This window comes from Typha latifolia, chromosome 1 (genome assembly GCF_019914945.1).
Source record: "Typha latifolia isolate L0001 chromosome 1, TyphaL0001v2, whole genome shotgun sequence".
Lineage (NCBI taxonomy): Eukaryota > Viridiplantae > Streptophyta > Magnoliopsida > Poales > Typhaceae > Typha > Typha latifolia.
In genome coordinates, this window is record NC_133086.1 from 11,288,113 (window position 1) to 11,308,951 (window position 20,839).

General features: G+C 38.7%; 1 protein-coding gene across 4 annotated transcripts; it reads left to right on the forward strand.

Moving 5' to 3' along the window:
* The first annotated feature begins 2,190 nt into the window (after positions 1 to 2,190).
* On the forward strand, positions 2,191 to 18,836 carry LOC140802472 (uncharacterized). 4 transcript variants are annotated; one of them, XM_073158012.1, is made up of 7 exons: positions 2,191 to 2,598; positions 2,715 to 2,773; positions 12,147 to 12,206; positions 12,305 to 12,374; positions 13,514 to 13,583; positions 13,781 to 13,807; positions 18,414 to 18,836. In XM_073158012.1, exons 1-7 carry the CDS (start codon positions 2,284 to 2,286, stop codon positions 18,461 to 18,463), a joined length of 651 nt encoding a protein of 216 aa, XP_073014113.1. In that variant the 5' UTR covers positions 2,191 to 2,283; the 3' UTR covers positions 18,464 to 18,836. The 4 variants fall into 4 exon arrangements, 2 of the variants coding, with proteins under 2 accessions (XP_073014113.1, XP_073014115.1); XR_012111664.1 differs by having other exon boundaries at positions 2,196 to 2,598; positions 13,519 to 13,583; XR_012111665.1 differs by having other exon boundaries at positions 2,196 to 2,598; positions 13,519 to 13,583; positions 18,401 to 18,515.
* Positions 18,837 to 20,839: the final 2,003 nt, after the last annotated feature.

Sequence of the window (20,839 nt, forward strand, 5' to 3'; positions counted from 1 at the left end):
AAGCTGAAATATCGATGCATGCATATTTGGGTACTTCCGCGCCGAGGACGTTCCTAGTAGACGGACTCATTAGAAAGCATTATGTGCATATCGTCATTGATTTGGAGAGTACACACAACTTTCTAGATGAGATGTTAGTGAGGAGATTGGGTTTGGATGCCGAACCGACCACGGAATTTGACGTTGCTATTAGAGACGGCACGAAGCTTAAGACTAAGAGCTTGTGTCGCCGAGTCGGTATACGAGTGCAAGGACATGACATCATTGTGGACTTGTATCTGTTGGCACTGTGAGGAGCGGACATTGTCCTTGGTATTTAGTGGTTATAGAGTTTGGGACCCGTCACATTTGATTTTCGGAGCATGTGCGGCTTGATGGCGTTCGGTCTTCGTGTGTGCGTATGATTTGGCCTATCTTCTTCAGTTAGGATCAGTAGGAGATGAGCCTCAAATGAGTTCAGGTACTACCATTGAATTGTCTAATTTATTAGATAACTTTTTTGGATTGTTTGATGAGCCACAGGAGTTGCCACCGAGGAGAGCGGCGGACCATCGCATAGAGATTGTACCCGGGGCTACACCAACGAACGTGAGGCCATATCGGTATCCACATGTGCAAAAAGAAGTTATCTCAAAGATGGTAGCTGAGATTTGGAGCAAGGTCTCATTCAACTAAGTCATAGCTCATACTCACCCCCCGTGCTATTGGTGCGAAAAAATGATGGGACATGACATTTTTGTGTTGACAATTGAGCACTAAACGCTATTACTATCAAGGATCAGTATCTTATTTCGGTTATCGAGGAGTTGTTTGGCACAAGAACCCATCAATCTAGTATTAGAGCTTATCATTGGTATCAAAGCTTATCATCTGGTATCAGAGCTTATCAAAACGTTGGTTCTAATACCAATTGTTACAAACCAGCCTGATCCGATCCGAAACAATTCTGAACTCTATTAGGCTTGTAACTTTCGAGGGGATCTGCGAACAATATAACCATTGGATCTTCCTGAATTTTGAATATATTATCATTCTTAGAATGAACTTTCCAATGAGTCTAAGATCATAAGATTTGGATGATTAGATCTTGAGATATCGACCGAATAGTAATCGAATATTAATTAAACCCTAGCTTGATAGCTCTTCAATGGCTAGATAAATGCTAGGTTAAATCCCTGGTGTGAAGGGGGAGAGGTTATTATAGAAGAGGGGGATTCAGAGTTAGAGGAAGCTGACCAAAGACTTGGGCGGTGGATAGAAGGAGGTGGGAGAGGGCGCCAATGGCTAGAGATAGTTGAGAAGGAGATAAAGGCACAATGCCAATTTCAATTATTAGGTTTTACTCCAATTAGAATTTCTTCTACATATTTATAGAGACTCACCCTAGGGACCCATCAACTAAGTTAAAAAACCCTAACAAACTAATAACTTTTGCCGCGGTGCGTTCAAACACGCTCGATTGCGTTCGAACGCACAAATACCATTCTCTGTCGTTGCGAACGCGTGCAAGCGTTTGAACGATCGCATTCAAACGCGGATCCTTGGCGTTCGAACGCCCCCTAACAAAAGGCCTTATTCTCTCAAGTAATATATAAACTAAATAAATAGACTCATCCCAATGAACCCAATGCTACGAGTGGATCCAATCCGACTGAGTCGTATCAATCTTCCACCCTCCCGTTCCTCCCCCTCCTCTTTCTCCTTCTTTTTCTTCTTCTTCTTCTTCTTTGGGACGAGAAAAAGAGGATGAAGAAGATAGGAAAAATTTAGGTATTTATAAATTATTTTATATATTATAAAAGAATATTACTTTTCTAGTAATGTCTAAGTTAACCTAGAGTGTTAAATGAGAATTATATGGAAAAAAGGGATCGGATTACAAAATCCTCAAATACAGAGTATGAATTACAAGATAGATAAAATATAGGGTGTAATTTGTAAAATGTCCTAAAAGTAAAATTTCAGGAAGTATATATTTAGAAAATAAAAATAATTTAGGAGTCTAAATGTAATTATCCCTTTAATCAGTTGACCAAATTTTCTTTGTTTTGGAACTTTGGTTGTGGTTCTTGTGAACGGCTGATAGTTTTGTGTAATAGATTATTAAAATAAATTATATATATACTATAGCAGTATTAAATATAATTACTTTTAATTTTTTTATATAAAAAATGCTTGATGGGGGCCTCCGTTTTAGGCGTCCATCTCCACTCTCCAACTTAACCATCCAAATAATAGAATTAAGAATAGTAATCCCTTCGTTGTCGGCGGTGGTGGGCGGCGATGCTGATGGGGGCCTCCGTTTCGTTATTGAGCGTCTCCACCACCCTCCTAATCGGGGCGGGGTTCTTCGCCTTCGGTTACCTTCTCGCCTCACACCGCCGATCCTTTGGCACTGCTGATAGCGATGACGACGAGAAAAGGAGGAAGAAGACCAAGAAGAGGACCGGCCTTCGAATCCTCTCTTGGGCCCAAAATATAGTAACCAAGGCCGCCGTCTCAGCTGCCGACGCACGGGACGAGGGAATTAATAAGCAGAAGAAGCCCACTCTTGTTGAGATCGAAAGCCTCGCGGAAATCCTCGAAGACTTTAAAATGGTATCTCCATCTCTCCTTAAACTTGAGAGCCATCTTATTAGGGTAATTTTCGCGAAAACCTTGTACTTATTCGACTGTCCTTGATTTCGATGTTTGGACAATTATTTAATTTGCAGGTCTTGGTTGTCAGGAATGATTTGAAGATGGGGAAGGGGAAGATTGCTGCGCAATGCAGGTAACTCCTTTTCTATTTTCAAGTAATAGCCTCTGTAGAAAGGGGGTTAATGTTATGTATATTTTTCTCTTTCCATTCGTCGTATTGGCTCTTGACCTGGATACCTTTTGGTGCCATTTCTCTCTGTCAGTCACTATTCTCTTGCGTATAGATGGAAAGATTCAAAGTTACATCACTTTCTAGTTGCTCCGAGTAGAAAGAAGTCCAAGTTTCTGGCTTCAAGTACTTAATAAGTCCTATTTTTATATGACTGAACATGTGTAGTTATATAAAGAGGTTCTCCCGAGAAGTGATCAACCTAGAAAAGCTTCCAACCTCTTCCTACACTAAGCTTCCTCTCTTATATTTAGTCTCTCCGCTTCTAAGTAAACTAATAATAACTGACAAAATCTTTGGATATGTAATTCAATATGATATTGGATGCCATAATGAGTTATGGAGGAAATTTTTTATGTTATTTAATCTTTTTAATATAATCCTAAACCAAATGAATTCAATTTTGATGGGAAAAGAGTGACTGTCTCCAAGAGGTTTTAAAATGATTTATTGTGGCATGGACATTTAACAGTGTACCATCGGTCTGATACATGCTCAATTGGCAGTTAATGTACATCTGATCTCAAATATAGTCCATTGTTTACCAAGTATTGACATGCTCAATAGAAGGAATTACATGTTCTTTTTTATTGCCGTTGATAAGTTGGCATGGTTCATGCAGCTAGAAAGGGTACATGTGCTTGACTTGGACACCTTTGCGAAAATTTGGTAATAGACTACCAATACTTCTTGTTTTTCTCATTTCATAAATGAATGGCTTTTTCCTCTTTCAATTCCTGCTGGGGGAAAATGGCTCCAAAGTGCTCCAAGGTGGACCTTGGCTTATTGGTGGTCGGGTTCTCATCCTGATGAAATGGGAAAGAGGATTGGATGTCGAAATTTAAACTCGAGTTACTCTCTCAATTGCTGGGCATAATTTTCCTATTTGAAATATGTGACAATTGATGAGCTTAATAATGCATGTCATGCTGTCCTGTTTTCACACACATGGCATGTTTATGAACTTTTAAATAGATCCAGTTGATAAAAACTCATTCAGCAATCTCATACAACCTAAAGTTTAAAATAAATTATTAAAAGGTAGTCATGTACATATTTTAAGTGTAGAGAGATTATCCATTGTCTAATTTCTTCTAGCCCTACTCTAGGTTCCAGATTTCCAGTAGAAATTCTAGTTAGAGGACATGAGAGAAACCAGACAGGGAGGCTGTGAATTGAAAAAGAAGAAGCAGAGAGTGTGACTTAAGTAATTCTTGTTAGAGGACATGAGAGAAACCAGACAGGGAGGCTACAAATTGAAAAAGAGGAAGCAGAGAGTGTGAGTTAAATAATGGAAGGAGGAGGATATTTGTGAAAGAATAGATACAATCTTCCTCTCTTCCTTTAATCAGTTCTCTAAACACACACTAATCCAGTTCCTGCATTTGTGCTCTTGAGTAACTAACTAATGTCTGTAGACTTGTAGAGTGACACCACTATTAGGGTTTTACTAATTTTGTTCCATTCCCATACTTGGGCAGAACCAATCTACATAAAGCTCATAAATTTACCTGCTACATCAATTCCGTCCATTGCCAATAGGTATCCATGAGTGGTTGAATCAGATCAAGCTAATCTCACAAATACTCACAGTTCTCTAATCATCGGTGCTGATCAATTGGAGAGAAATCAGATTACACTTCTCTAGTCATATTGATTTCAATTATTATTCATATCTATACAAATCTATCAACATATACTGTCTTCATCTCTTTGTTCTTTAATCAGGCCTATAAACACAAACAAAGTTGGTGAAATATTCACAATATCATCGTAGTATTAAATTTCAGTAGATGTTGTAACCAATGCCAAACTTCTAATCCAAAAAGATCTATTTATGAAATAAGATAAATAACATGGCATTTGTTTTCTTGAATAACTAATGTCTCTAGAGTGAGACCTTTACTAGGGTTATTTTGTTTTATCCCAAACTTGAATTGTTATGGCCCGATCTCGGCTAGTGATTTGAGTTCGTGTGCAGGAAGATAGTCTGCGTAGTTGGATGAGAATATTGTCAGATATTCTCTCGTAGTTGAAAAATTACGAAACTAGATGGGTTCGTTCTGTATTTCTTGATCTACGTTTTTCATATTTATGCCCTTCGCAGATTCGAACTATATTCAGAGTAAAAATCGACAAAGTTACGGTAGAGGTGTTGATGACGAGTGGTGAAGATGAAGGTGAGATGGAGTGGACGTTGGTTTCAGGTAGGGTTTGCATATGGTGCAGTAGGGTGAAGGAAGAGTGGGGAGAAGGTAGTCAGTTCCCATGGAGTCAGTTCCCGAAATAGGTTAGAAGTAACCAGCGGCAAGGTGGCACACAGCTAGGGTTTGAGGGTGGAGGGAGAAGCTTTAGATTAGAAGGAAGAAGATAGGCTAAACCTATAATTCATTCCATGATTCAATACCCATACAATGAGGCTGTCTTTCACATATATAAGAGAGGCTAGTCTAACAGTCAAACAACTAAAAAAATAACCACAATACAATCATTTTCGGCACGGGGCATTCGAACCGCTTCGTGAGGTGTTTGAATGGCCAAAATAGGGTCTTAGACTTTCCGAACACTATGTAGGTGTTCGAATGCCCCAGTTAGAAAACCTTATCAATTAAAATATCCTTAATTTAGGTTGCACTCCACATTATATATTAGAGGCTAACTAGTCAACCCAAATCATAATTATTAACCAAATCACATTAAGTTCAATATTAAATTGACTCGACTAACATAAGCTCAAAACAACTTAAACTAAGTGATGAAATTTACTCTATCTAGATAAGTGACTCAATTCATGTGCCTAATGTCTATAAGGTGGTCTGGTCTAACTCGAATCACATCATGAATGAGAACCAACTGCATGAGCTCACAAATTGATCTGCTCCATCAATTTTGCCATCCATTATTGATTAAAAATCCATGATTGGTTGAATTATATAGAACTAATGCCACATAATAATCACATTTCTTCGGCTATGGAGCTGATCAATTGGAGTAAACTCTGATCACACTTCTCTAGCCATTTGGATTTCAATTAAAATTTATATCTATACAAGAATTTTTTGATTTATTGTGAAGACTACTTATCTTTTGAAGCAAAAAGTTTGTAAATGCAATTTTAAATCCTTGAGTGATACGATCACAAATAGGGGCGTCCGTAGAACGTATCGAATCCAACCGTCAGTTCTTGGATATGGTGGATGATTGGTTAGATGGAGGATGATTATGGAGGATTAAGGATGAATGGTGGAGATGGAATGGCTATGAATGGTAGATGAAATATAATGGAAGGAAATATGGAAGATATGGAAGGATATTTAAGGAAATATAGGAAAGAATTCGAAATAGATGATGATTGAGGTCTAATTTGGATCTAAATAAAGCCGTATCTTCCAGGTTGATTTACCGATGATCTGACTGTTGGATACTTATCAAATTTGGATGGAAGAAAGTTCTCTAAGTCAGCTTTCGGAATGGGGTCGTGAGATCTGGGGCGATATGTGGAATATCAAGGTTTTACCAAATACTCCGCTAGATCAGAATAGATCTAGAGGTGGATATTTTGAGATAAATTCTGATCGATCTAACCATCCAAAAGATTTGATATTCTGGTAGGTTGTTCTCCTGGAAGTCAGGGATCCAACGAAATCGAAATCAAGTCGATCGGATGAGTAGATCAAGAGTTATGGTGAAAATATGACTGAAGGTCAGATGGTTACGAGATGGACGTGAAAGGTGAAATCTACGGATTGACGGGATGGAAGTCGTCGATGGATGGTGGAAGGCCTATGGGTGTGGGGAAGACCTTAGGACGTGGAGGAGATGAATGAGATGGTGTGGGCTAGATCAGGGTACTGGCGCAAGGCGAGAAGATAAGGGAGAAGTGAGTCGGCTCTCAGGATCGAGTCCATCTACATTGAGTCCACTCGGTCTCGGGTGGTCGAACCAATTGACTCAATGTTAGTTCAGCTATAGAAATCTGGTGCATCTGATTGCACTTGGGAGGTCGAGTTAGGTGTAGTTGGTGGATTCTGATTAGGTCCACCCAGTGACTCTAGTTAGGTTCAACCAGCCGAACTGACTGTTGGTTGTGCGCATAATCGTACTACCCACTCCATGGATTATGATCCAAATCAAATGTATTCTAGTATAAGCACACTTGACTTAAGTCAAGTAGAGGGTTTCTGATCAGGTCCCTTATTTGATTTAATTGAGTCCCCAAGTCCGGAGATAACTCACACTTGACTTGACCCCTTTGGCTCTTAGGTCAGGCCTAGCTCATGTCTAGCAATTCAACCTGGTCAAGCCCAAGTGCTGGAACTCGCGGTTCCGGGTCATCTCCCTCACCACCGATGACGATTCCCGATGAGCAATATCCAGTGGCCATGCGTGGTGTTCCTCCATTCAACAGTAGTTCGCATGGTTGTTGACTCATCGAAGAACTCCGTTCTGACGTCCAAAGAACCTTTCCAACTATCGGGCTCGTCGGAGGAAACTACTACCTTAAAGCCGGACTCTTCGTCGTTTTTGCAGGGATCGGGAAGGATGCGGCTAGCTTTTCACGGTTTGTCGGCGAGGTCTCCGATACATGGGAAGATGTGGAGGTTTCGAGGGCTGCTACAATAGTTGAGGATCCCATTGTAACTGGCGGTGGTTCATTTTGGTTGGCCATAGATCGGGGCGTAGAAACTCGATCTTGCTAGTAAAGGTTCTGAACCGGTGGCGGCGAGTTCAGGGTGGTAGACTTGCGTCGAGTAGTCGTCGGTGCGTTTCTGATCGCCATGGCTTCTCTTGTCGCCCGTATTTTCTGTATCATCTCCCTCATTATCTGATTATTGATGGCCATCTGTTTGGTAAGTGATCCGATCATGACTTGAATGCTAGGCTCTTCCGTATTCAGATTTGGTTGGGCGGTTCCACGGGTGGAAATTCCCATAGCCATTTCCCCTTCTTCTATTGGGGAAATCTTATCTTCCTCATTTCGCCGTGCAGCCATGGCTCTGATTGTTGTCATAGGAAGCGCGTGTCCGAGAAACGGTGGCTCTGATATCAATCTATACGATCACAGATCGGGGTGTCCATAGAACGTATCGAATCCAACGGTCGGTTCTTGGATATGGTGGATGATTGGTTAGATGGAGGATGATTATGAAGGATTAAGGATGAATGGTGGAGATGGGATGGCTATGAATGGTAGATGAAATATGATGGAAGGAAATAGGAAAGATATGGAAGGATATTTAAGGAAATATAGAAAAGAATTCGAAATAGATGATGATTGAGGTCTAATTTGGATCTAAATATAGCCGTATCTTCTAGGCTGATTTACCGATGATTTGACCGTTGGATACTTATCAAATTTGGATGGAAGAAAGTTCTCTGAGTCAGCTTTCCGGAATGGGGTTGTGGGATCTGGGGCGATATGTGGATTTCTAGATATCAAGGTTTTACCAAATACTCCGCTGGATCAGAATAGATCTAGAGATGGATATTTTGAGATAAATTTTGATCGATCTAACCGTCCAAAAGATCTGATATTTTGGTAGATTGTTCCTCTGGAAGTCAGGGATCCAACAAAATCGAAATCAAGCTGATCGGATGAGTAGATCAAGAGTTATGGTGAAAATATTGACCGAAGGTCAGATGGTTGTGAGATGGACGTGAAAGGTGGAACCTATGGATCGACGGGATGGAGGTCGTCAATGGATGGTGGAAGGCCTATGGGCGTGGGGAAGACCTTAGGACGTGGAGGAGATGAATGAGATGGTGTGGGCTAGATCAGGGTGTTGCGCAAGGCAGAGAAGATAAGAGAGAAGGGAGTCGGCTCATAGGGTCGAGAGGGAACGACTAGTCGAATATGGGGAAGAGGGACATAACCATGATGAGTCAAGTCCTAGACTGATAGAAGAGGGAGAAGTGGGCTCAAGCTAGAAGTTTCATAATAATTCATCCATGGTCCTTAAGTGAAGATCAACCCTCCTATTTATAAGAGGGAGATACAAGTGGGCTTAGCCTATTACCCAATATGGGACTATACTAAAACAAATGCAATAAGTAAATAAGCAAATAGAGTGGATAACTGTATTGAGCCCAGCCCAATACTCTTTGAGTGGACCAATTGGCCTAAAGCCCATCTTCTAGACTGACCCAGCTCACCCGGATCATATCATTGAGATAACTTTTCGGTTTCCACAATTGTTTTCCAAGCAATTGGATATTTAAACTTCCGATTTGAATATCTTTCAAAAGGTTTTGCATTGAATACATCAATTTTGGTTGGAACTAGTTGTCTTTTTGTTAAAAATGAATTACCATATTTTATTTCAAATCCGTGGAAGAACTCTCATTTATTTTCAAAGCAATTTGATAATTAGTTTAAGTACTTTTCCGGGTTGAACATGTTAAGTAGGCCTTTACATAAAATCATCATGAATACTCCAAAATTTTGCCTAGAAAAATGCTTTCGCAAAGTAAGGCACCTTGTGATTACTTTTGTTCAGAGTACAAGTTCTTTGTCCTTTTGCGAATGCCATTTGATATGTAAATACTTTATTTCAGTATGATATTGCACACTTCACTGACATGCTTGATTTATAGTAATATATTATTATCTTTATACTTCTTTAGATGCTACTTTTGCATATTTGGTAACGTACAGGAACACGTACTTAGGGATATAGTTAACTAAATAGAAATTTAACATTTTCTTATGGTTACAACATACAAGCATCAAAAGTAACGTGTTATATGAGAGTTATTATCAAGGTTCCAAGTTTCGGTTGATCCCGATCCTGGTCGAAACTAGCCAACTGGCTGGTTTCGACTGGCGTATCGGCCATTACCCGATCCGTTTCGGTCAGGATCAGCCGAAAGGAATAGGTCGGATTCGGGTTTTTCTCTCTTCCTCTCTCTCTCTTTCTCTCTTTTCTTTCTTTCTCTCTTTTCTTTCTTTCTCTCTTTCTCACCGGCGACTGAGTAGATCTCTGGTGACACCTTCAGCGACTTTCTCCGATGAAGATTTGACGACCTCAACCTTGGGTGGGTTTTTTTTAAATTGCGTATCTACTGCTGCTGCTGTGGTGAAGCAGTAGGGTGTTACTATGGTGAAGCAGTAGGGTGTTACTATGGTGAAGCAGCAACACCATGTGCTACTACTGCTGCTGCTCAGCACCTGCAGCAGTAGGGTGCTGCTTGTTGCACACCTGCTGCTATGGTGAAGCAGTAGTAGGTGAGAAGTTGAGAGGCTGAGAGATGCAGAGAGGGGTGAAAACTGGAAATAAGTAATGAAAAAAATAGCAAAAAAAAAAAGAGGGTATTATGTTTGTAAATTTTAAATTATTTTTTATTTTATTTTGATTTTTGTTTATATTTTTTAGTTATAGAGTTAAAATATTAATGGCTCCAAAAGAGAAGTCATATGATACCAATATTGGGTGGCAATATTGCAGCACTATTGAGCAAGATAAAAGACATGTTAAATGCAACTGATATGGAAAAGAAATGAGTGGTGGTGTCAGTCGTTTGAAAAAACATTTAGCTGGAAGTTAGAAAACAAATGTTGGCTCATCTAATTTGCAAAAAGAAGGATAAACAATTTACACAACAAAGAGAGTCAATGATTCGTGAAGAATTGATGCATAATCCTATACACATTGATGATGATAGCAGTGAGCAGAGTGAGGAGGATGGGGAGGAGAGATAGATGAGCAATGAAAAAAAGTAAAAATATGCATAGAGGAGAGAGAGATGAGAAGAAGCACTAGTGGTGACTTTCAAAGATCTAGATCAGTTAATTTATAGGGAGAAAGAATATGGGGGCGGCAGTTTTACCCGTATGACTCTTGTTGTTACAACAAAGTCTGGAAATATTGAACCAATAGATATATATCTTCAGAAAAAAAGGGGTCGTGCATAGACTTCCATCACGACAACTCTCAAAGAATTGAAAATGCAAGAAAACACATTGGTAGAGCTATCTCTAAATTTTTCTTTTACAATCATATTTTTTTCAATATAGTTGATAATCCTTATTATCACACTATGGTGGATGCTATACAATCAGAAGGGCCTAGTGTTTCGCCTCCTAGTTCAACTGATATTGCTACTAAATATTTTGACTTAGAGGTAGATGAGCTTTGTACTTACAGTGGGACATCTAAATAATATTGGGATGAATTTAGTTTCTTCTTAATCCATATAAAAACACGCAATTGATTGACAATGGAAAGATTGGAGAAGTTAGTTTTTTGTTATTATAATATGAGATTGAGGGAGAGAAATTTAAGAAGAAATGTGGAAAATGAACAGTTGATTGATTTAAATCATGTTTTTGATGAAGAAGGCCTTGACTCCATGGATCAGAAAAATAGATGATAGATTATTAGATGATAGAAATAACTCATGGTTATATGAGATATTAAGGGAGACTACAACGAGGATAGAGGCTAGTACAAGTTGTTCAGCAACGAGAAATAGTATACCTACTAGTACTAGTAATAATCCTGATGATATATTTGGTGGTGAGATCATTCTATCTACATTTGTTGAGGAAAGTCAAGGAGGCATAAGGATTAAAGACAGAAAAACTAATTTTGTATATTAACAACATCGTCATGAGAATGTTGTTTCCTATGATTATGGTACATTGAGTATTTATTGTTTGGAGCAATCACAAGATCCATATACTAGTTATTATTTTCAGTATTCTCAATATTCTCAGACACAAGATTCATATGCTGGTTGTTAACCTTTTTAGACGCACGTCACACAACAAGATCCATACAATATGACTAGTATGATGGAATCACCTTTTGGAGTATCAGGTCCTAGACATTATTATTTATAAGCTTATGGTGATTGTGAGGATGAGACTGTAGAAATTTACGAAAACCAGCTCGGTATTCATCAAAATTTTAAATTTTGAGTAAGTTAATACATTTTTTATGTTTGTAGACTTCATATCTAAATAATTTTTGTTTTCTTATTTTTCTATCATTTTTTAAAAAATTTCTACATTTTTAAATAATATTTAGAATTTTATGTAATTAAAAATAATCCGATCCGATACGGTCGATATGTATTGTTTTTCTGGACGGCCGATGCTGATCTCCCGATCCCAATACTGAGTGCCTTGGTTATTATTATATTTTTTTACTTGTGTATTGTGTTGTTCATAATGCATGTTCTTTTGCTTATTTGATATTTTTCTTGTGATTACAAGCATCAAAAGCAACCTGTTGTATGAGTATTGTTTTGTGTTTATTTTGCATGTTCTTGCCAGCCATGCAACTTTGGGTTTATATAAAAAGCTCCTTCACAGGGCGCCTAAAGCATTGAGCAGGTATGGGCACTTCTTAAGATAAATGTGCAAGTCGAATTTATAACTTTACAACAGGTTTATTTACCTTGTTTTAATTTATTTTTGTTTCTTCATTACAGGTGGGAAATGTGTGGACAAGTTAAGGTAGTTCTGAAGATTGAAAGCGAAGAGGAGCTGCTCGTTTTACAAGTACACTCACTAACATATTTAATTAATACAAAGTTATATTTGTCTCTCAATTGTTTGGAAGTGTATATGGAAAAAGCACATATCAGCATAGACTTGCATGGCCACAAAAGCAAAATATCATGAGTTATTAACTAGTTGGCATGTCTTGACTTATATCAATATATACATATCTAAATCAACGATGGCCATGCCGGCAGCGTATCGGCACGTGGCACGAGGGGTGCCACACGGCACCCTTTCTAGCAGCACTTTACTGAAGACTCTTCGTCGTCGTCGTTGTAGTCGCCGCTGCTCGCCGTCGTCTTTGCCATAACTCGTTGTGCCTGAGGTTGCTGATCATGACGTGGATGCCTTAGCCTTTGCTGGCTCGAGGAAGAAGATGACCCAAATGGGTCGAGTTGATTTCGATTAGAAACTTAAGTTGCAGATCATTGGCGACCTTGAGCATGACGGGGACGACGAGGTTGGCAGCGACGACGACAGCGAGCAGCGGCAACGATAATGACGATGAAGTGCTACTAGTCTCCCTCATCTTTTTCTTTCCTTTTTTTGCGGCACGGCCAGCAAGTGTTGCGACACGTGCCATGCGGTGCTGTGCCATGGCACGGCCATCCATGATCTAAATGCTTCCTTCAAGTTGCACCTGTCCAGAAACCCTCTTGCTGACTTGGTAATGCTTAAAATGGGCATCTTAGTTGATCTGTTGGTGCAGAATCCAGGCTAATGATGACTAAAGCATCTTGCCTGAAGTCAATGGTAGTTACTGAATTTAATAATGTAAGCTTTAGTATTGCAGTTAACCTCAATCAACTGGAATCATTTTCATTTCATACCAGAATCTTGTTACTTTGCCAAATTTATAATTATTCATTTTTGACGTTGAATTGCTTTTTCTCTTTCTGCTTTATTAGAAGTGAGCTAACCCTAAAAGTTTTACGTTGAATATCAAGTCAGATATAGTCAATTTTGGACTACTTTTAAATATTCTAAGATTCGGTAATCTGTACATAATATTGCTTTGTTCTATTTTTATGATTCTTTTGTATCTCTAACTAATGGAAGCGATGCTGTTTGGTGTATTAAAATATGATACTTAGAAAGTTAATCTTCCAAAATTATTATACATCTTTTGTTGGCAGGAAAGAGCGAAGTCGTTGAAGCTCCCAACCCATGTAACTATTGATGCTGGTAGGACACAAATTGCACCGAGTGAGTTGCTTAGCTCTTTCTTGTTGTGATATTTCTGATAATTTTCTATATGTTATTCATTGATAACTTTACAGACTTAACACTAACATGGGCATATCTATTTTGACTTGTATTAAGATTACTTCATGACCAAATATAGTCTTGAGTAACCAAACTCAAATTCTAGTGATTGACAGACAGTTTTTTTCTTCTTGCAGATTCAAGGACAGTCATGGCTATTCTTGGTAAGTTATTTTTGTTTGTAAATCACTTTTTAAATATATAATTTTGTACTTTACCTTCAGAACGTGATCTCTTGTTCTTCTTATGTACTTTCTAAATAGTTATATCACTTTGAAATCGTTCTAAATTCTAATATTGCTTTCTTAATGATAACAATTGCAATGGTCTTTCTTGTTTAATATACGATTTGAATAAAAGCAAATCTAAATTTTGACATCCAAGTTGTAAGTCTTATCACATGTTGATCCAAATTGTTCTATGTTGATCCAAATTTTCATGAAAATTGCAATGATAACAATTGCAATGGTCTGTCTTGGTTAAACATAGAACTATTCATGAAAATTTGGATCAAAGCAAATCTAAATTTTGGCATCCAAGTTGTAAGTCTTATCATTCTATTCCCATTTGTAATTCTTATCATTCTATTGTCCCTATGCCGAAGTTGTAAGTTTTATCATTCTACGATTTGAACTATTCTTAGAGTATTACATGACTTAATTAAGTTTGCCTTAATAGCTTACATGATTTAATTAGACTTGTCTTAGTGGCTTACATGATTTAACTAAATTTGCCTTAAGGGCTTACATTAAAGATAAACATGACCTAGAGATAAACATAACTTAGCTAAATAAGCCTTTTTTATCTTTCTCAAAATATTTTTTTCATTTTACCATAGATAGATTCTTGATCTGGAGAAATCTTGAATACGAAAACTGTAGTTCAGGACGTCTTCGATATTGTCTAAGTAGTTTCATAATATTCGATCGGCTGATGAATATCTGTAGAAAATTTTCCTAAAACTGCGCAGAAGTTAACGAATTTGAGTCCAAGTTGAATCTGAGTCCGAGCCCAAGTTAGCCCGAGCCAACGAGCCGATTAAATCGGTTTAGTAGATCGAGATTTGAGTTCATATACAGGTCAGTCCAAACAAGTTTATGATTATCTTTAGCTAGACGAGTTGAGTCGGTTAGTCGGGTCACATCGGAGGGCATTGGATTGAATGGAGTCCTAGTAGGCTAGGACTTGTTTAATTAGCTAAGTTCACCTAAGCTAAAATAAGTCGAGTTTGAATTAGAGTTGGCTCAGCCTCTATAAATATGTGGAGAGCAGCCTCCAAAGCACGAACACGGCAAAATGGATGTCGTGGCTGTGTCTGACACGTTGGTGACACTAACACCCCGTCGACACATCGCAGGTTAACGGGTTTGAGTTTACAATTTTTTTTCTTCCCCAGACCCAATAACATTTAAATTAAAACCCACAAAAATAAAACCCTCAAAACTCAAAACCTAAAAACCAAAAAGACCCAAATTGCAACCTACTTTAGATCTCCTCGCTCGATGACTTTCCCTTTACGACACTCTCGACAAGCTCCTCCCTTGACGACAAGTTTCTCTCCCGATGAGCTCCTCCTCCCTCGACAACAAGCTCGTCCTCTCCCGATGACGAGCTCCTCCTTTGCCGACATCGACGCTTCTTTCGCTGAGGTCTCTCTCTCTCTCTCTCTGGCTGAGTTGAGAAGGAGTGGGTGGGGGTAGGTGGGTTTTTTTTTTTTATTTTGATTAGTGGGTGAGTGCAGTTTTTTCTTTACTTATACGACACTACAACAAAGCAGTGAGTAAAATTTAAATTATAAATGTTTTATTTAATGATTTAAACATTGTGAGTTAGTGATTGACATGATCTAATGCAATTTAGTTATTTAAACAGTGTAATTTATTTAATTAAACAGTAATTGCCATAATCTAATGGGTGGCATTAATTTAATTTAATTTTTATTTAAATAGTAAATGCAGTTAGTGAATGACACTTATTTTGTTAATTGTTTTATTTTTAATATTACAGTGATTGCAATGATAGGAAAAAAATGAACTATTAAAGTTTAGAATTTTAGTAGAAGTTCCAGTAATGTGGATGATAGTGCTCAATTGTGAAAGTATATAACTAAGTTACAAAAATTAGGAGAAGACGGAGGCAATTTAAATTTCTAATGCAATTACTGTCAGCAAATTTATAAGGGATCATACTATAGGGTAAAAGCACATTTGATGAGACTAATTGGACATGGAATTAGGATTTACTTGAAACCGAATGATTAACACATGATGGAAATGAAAAAAAGTTGTGGAGGAGATTGAGTTGGGAATAAAAAATGCAATGCCTAAGCAAGTTCTTTGTCAAAAGGTGTCCAAGCTTCATCATCTAGTAGTTCCTTTGCATATCCTTGATTTGATATGGCAAAGAATCAAGAGGGGAAAGCCAAACAAAAGAAGAGCAATGACAGCTATTGAAAAGGAATTAGCTCTAATGCCTGTAACCAATTAACCAATTGCACTATGAGATTGCAAAGATGTTCTACTTAGCAAGGTTGTCTTTTCATTTTGTAAGGAACCCAACAAGAAAGAGCACATGGGGAGCAAAAGGGTTGTGTTGTATGTGACGGATGGAATGAACACAGAGGAGGCCTCTCATATACTTTTTAGCTGTAACTGAGAGTGACCCTATGTTCTTAAAGGCTATTAATTGTGAAGTTGAGTATAAGGACAGATTTTTCATTTCTACTTTGATTAATAAATTCATTGAAGAAGTGTATAAGATCCTAATTGATAGGTGGGACAAAAGTAATACACCACTCCTCTGTTGCTTTGGATCACTGACTTCTAGAGAGCTAGATGAGTTGGAATTGATCTCAAAAGTTTCAATTTTAGATTTGTTCCAAGCTGTCCCTTGATGCGATCACAACTACCTCAAGAGTGATTGTAACATTTTGCTCATAGAGAAGCATCGCAAGTTTAGGATGCACCAGCGAGCATGGACCGAAGAGACCAGCATCAAGCCACCCGACCAAGTGCAACTACTGGTAATGCCGATTGGAGACCACCGATGATTAGTGTTGGACCTAGAGCACTCTTGAAGCTTTCTAATGATGTGAAGTATCCACTTAGACCACCTAGACAAACTCTCACACCTACTAAAGTGGAGAACCGATGCTCCAAGGGTCTATGGTTCTGTTGTGATGAGAAGTATGTGCTCAGACATTGCTACTCACAATCGGGGCACAGTTTTGCTTCTCGATGGCCCAGAGGTTGAAGGTGAAGACTTGGCTACTTTGGAGTATTCAGTGAGGAGTCATGAGAGTTTATGGTAGGCTAGGTGAAGGAAGAGAAAGAAGAAGAGATGGCAGCTAAAGCTTCACGGCACATGTACTTGGGCACGACAGCACCAAGAGCGATGCGAGTGAACGGAATGATCAAGTGAGCCATGGTTCATATCTTGTAGACATAGAAAGTACCCACAACTTCCTGGACAAAAGGCTCCTAGGGGAGGTTGGACTCAAAGTGGAGCAGATGGTGGATTTAGTGGTGATCGTAGGCGACGGCTCAATGCTCAAGGCCATTAGGTTGTGCGAGGCATCTCGCTGCAGGTGCAAGACTTTGCTTTTGTCATGGACTTGTACCCACTAGCTCTTCAAGGGGTGGACTCGTCCTAGACATTCAATGTCCGTAGAGTTTGAGGGTAGTAACGTTTGACTTCGTTCGCGTGTGGATGGCAATTTGGAGGGGCGGGCGAGAAGAATGGCTTGAAGGCATGAAGACGAGGACAAACCCCCACCTTGCACTCCGTGGTGGGGCTGTCTCGAACACATTGGGCAGGACTGAAGGTGGCGGGTATGATGGAGGTCTCACACGAGGACAAGCTACATGTAGTTCCATGGGAACTCGAGGCAGACCCACACCTAGTTGAGCTGGATGGCTTGACTTAATTTTTGCATTGCAATTTACCTTGTGTTTCAGGCCGAAAGGGTGACCACTTGGAAGGACCAGTCGAGTGATTAGGCTTCAGGCTAGAGAAGATTAATCCGAACCCTTTTAGATGGATCAACAAGATTGGGTTCCACTAAACCAAACCGAGCCTGAAGGGATCAAGTCCACCAAACTGCACCAAGCTAATGTTACCAAATTCCAAATTGCATTGTGGGCAAGAGAGGGATTCAAAGTAGAAAAGTCAAAGATAGAAGTTATATATTTCAATAGTAGAAACAACGATAGACTAGAAAATCAAGAAAATAACACAAGGAGAAAAGTCATAGGTTTGAAGAATTTAAAATGCTTTGTATTTGTATTGAACTTGTCTAATGGTCCAATATCTTGTTCTCCTCTAAACAAATGGATCGGAAAGGTTGGTAAGATAGACAGAAATATCTACCTGATCATTAGGAGAAGCTTGTACCAGCCTCCTTAAAATTATGAGAAACAGAATAAATGTGACCGTAGAGCTGGCCAGGAAATTGCCAGGATGAACTTGGTCATTGTCGTACATGCTTATTAGCAGAGCAATGACCTTGTGGAAAGTATAAAACTATATGTTAGAAGCACATGGAGCCATTTTGAGATAATTACTGATATAAGCCATTTCAAGGTACATTAGTGGTAAAAGATGTATGTATTTCTGTATTTTTTTTTTCTACAATGAGTTCCTTTATTATACAAATTATTAGTATATGAAAAACTTCACATATTACTTGAAGACCATTTACGTATTTGCATTGAAGACTTGAAAATAAAAGAACTACTTTTTGATAGCTGATTTCTTAGCATGCTTGCACAGGACCGACTGATGTGGTTGACGATGTGACTGGTGGTTTGAAACTTCTATAGTCCTTGTTCACCTCCAATCTTGGATAGACAACTTAAAGATGAAAATGAGAACTTACCAAGACCCAAGGATCTTGACCATTCAGAAGGCTTCTTGATCTTTCCAGGTCTCCAAGAGTTCTGATCCTGCGTTAGTCCTTCTACCAGATAAGTTAGCCATTGTGCACTGCATGAGATGTATTGAGTTTCGTCTTTGTGGGATGCTCTTCGTGGGAAATATATTATCTTATCCTTTTTTTCCCACTTCCATTTATCAAAAAATATATGTTATATTCATGTGGATCTTATAATGGTCTTTACATGACGTTTTACGCAGAATGAGCTCTGTTTGTTCGACAATACTGATCTGGTCAAGCTATTGGTCTGTATGCCCGTATGCCCCTTCCTGAAGTATTCCCATTTTCCCTTTTTCTTTTTCTTTTATCCTGTTCTCATTATTTTCCAGGAACATCAAGAAAGCTCAGTTTATCCGTTTTACATATGAGAAGTGGAATCGAATTTGATTTCTTCTACTTTTTCGTTATAATCACATTTTAGCAAACATGGTCGAAAACCCTGATAATATGGTGGGTGCACAGGAGTGTAATTAGCTGGTCTCTATCCATGCGTCATCAAAGACCCATTCAATTGAAAGTGGTGTGGTGACTTTTGAAGCAACAGATAAGGTTGTCCGAAATATATATTGTCATCTTGACAAGTGATAAGTGCTTAACTGGGTGGAGGAAAGTAGTGTTGCCCTCCTGACAAAATTTTAGCCTTTGAAGTGCGTATATATTCATGAAGAATAAAGGTAAAGGTAAAGGTAAAGGAAAAGAAGTCATGATAAGGTCCCCCCTCCACGAGGAATGATGTCAGTCCGCTTCACTATTTGCTTTGCTGCTCTCCATGATAAGGTATCTCTTGCCATCAAAATTGACTCATGTTCTGTCATCAGTCATCACCATGTTGTAAAGTTTGAGAGTCCCCGCTTCCGGCCGTTGGACTAATGTGAAAAAGGAATTTGACCACATCTGGGACACGACTGATTTCGTGTTCTTGCCTTCCGTTTTTTAAAAAAAAAAATAATCGTCCAAGAGAATCTTGCTTAGAGAAGTATAGGCTATGTTATGCAGTCCAATTAGGAATCTCAAACCTTTGTGAGGTAAATGAAAGGAAGCCATACTTTGCCTTAATATACCGATTGACTTGGTTTCCGTCAGACCACAGTTATTGGAAAAATAAATATATTATAAATATCATGTGGGCGTATGACCTTAATAGTTCTCTGCAAATCTTGTACCTAAGCTCCCGGATTTGTTCGATGTCAACGGACAGAGGCAAAACTTTTCCCTGATGCTCCTTTGGACTTGTTTGCGAGAACTCACAAGGTCTCAGAGAACTTTTACAACTATGTTCAATTATTGTGAAAAACAAGGCCATACTTTGCCTCTATACTCCTATGGATTATTTGAGTGTACAAAATTATGTGAAAATTTTATAAACATCAAGTGGACCGACGAATTTGAAATACTTCTCTGTGAACATATTGTACCTATGCTCTTTGACGTCCATAAAACGTGGCCATAGTTTGCTACCAAACTCGTAAACTTTGTTTAACTGTATGCATAACTATGGGGAAAAATAATTAAATAGAAAAAAACTCAAGTGTGCACAAGAACATGAAGCAGTTCTCTAGGAATTTTTATACCTTTGTGAGGTTATCGAAACATGCGTCTTTACTCTCATGGACTTGAAATAGTTCTCAACGAATTTTTTTATACTGAAGCTTAAACTTTGTTTGGTCAATATAACGACGCCACACTACAAGTTTAATATAACAACACCACGCTTTCTCCTTGTACTTGTTTCATTCAACACACAGTTATAGGAGGAACAAAATACAAGGAAGATCTAACCGTGGAGCTGTTGGAACCTCGTAAAATTTGAGGTGGACCATATGAGATTTCAGGAGACCTAACCATTGTAAAATTTAGGATAGACCATGTAAAATTTAGGGCGGACCAATGGATCCTAGATCACAATGTTTGGCCGGTTAAATCGAGAGATATATTCAGAACAATGACCAAAGCTCTAGGAGCATGGGATGGACAGGGTGGACTGGGTGGACGGGGTGGATTGGGTAGATTGTGTGGACAGGGTGGATGGGGATAAAGAGAAAGAGAGTGATGGTGAGTGTGGGATAGAGATTTAGACGAGGGAACAAAAGATTACTATGTCTTCAGGACAAGAGGGGTCGATCGGGCGAACGAGTAGTTTGGTGGTGTTTGGTGGCCATGGCCATGGTCGAGCTTGAGACATGAGAGAAAGAGAGTATTAGGGTAAGAGAATAATTCAATTGATAAGATGAAATGTGGTCTGTGCCTAAGTATATATAGGTGG

Bases quoted from the DNA above. Each gene is read 5' to 3' on its own strand.
- LOC140802472 (XM_073158012.1), top strand. From the start codon at position 2,284: ATGCTGATGGGGGCCTCCGTTTCGTTATTGAGCGTCTCCACCACCCTC. The intron at 2,599-2,714 runs GTATCTCCATCT...TTTAATTTGCAG, and splicing joins TCCTCGAAGACTTTAAAATG to GTCTTGGTTGTCAGGAATGA. The intron at 12,207-12,304 runs GTATGGGCACTT...TCTTCATTACAG, and splicing joins GCGCCTAAAGCATTGAGCAG to GTGGGAAATGTGTGGACAAG.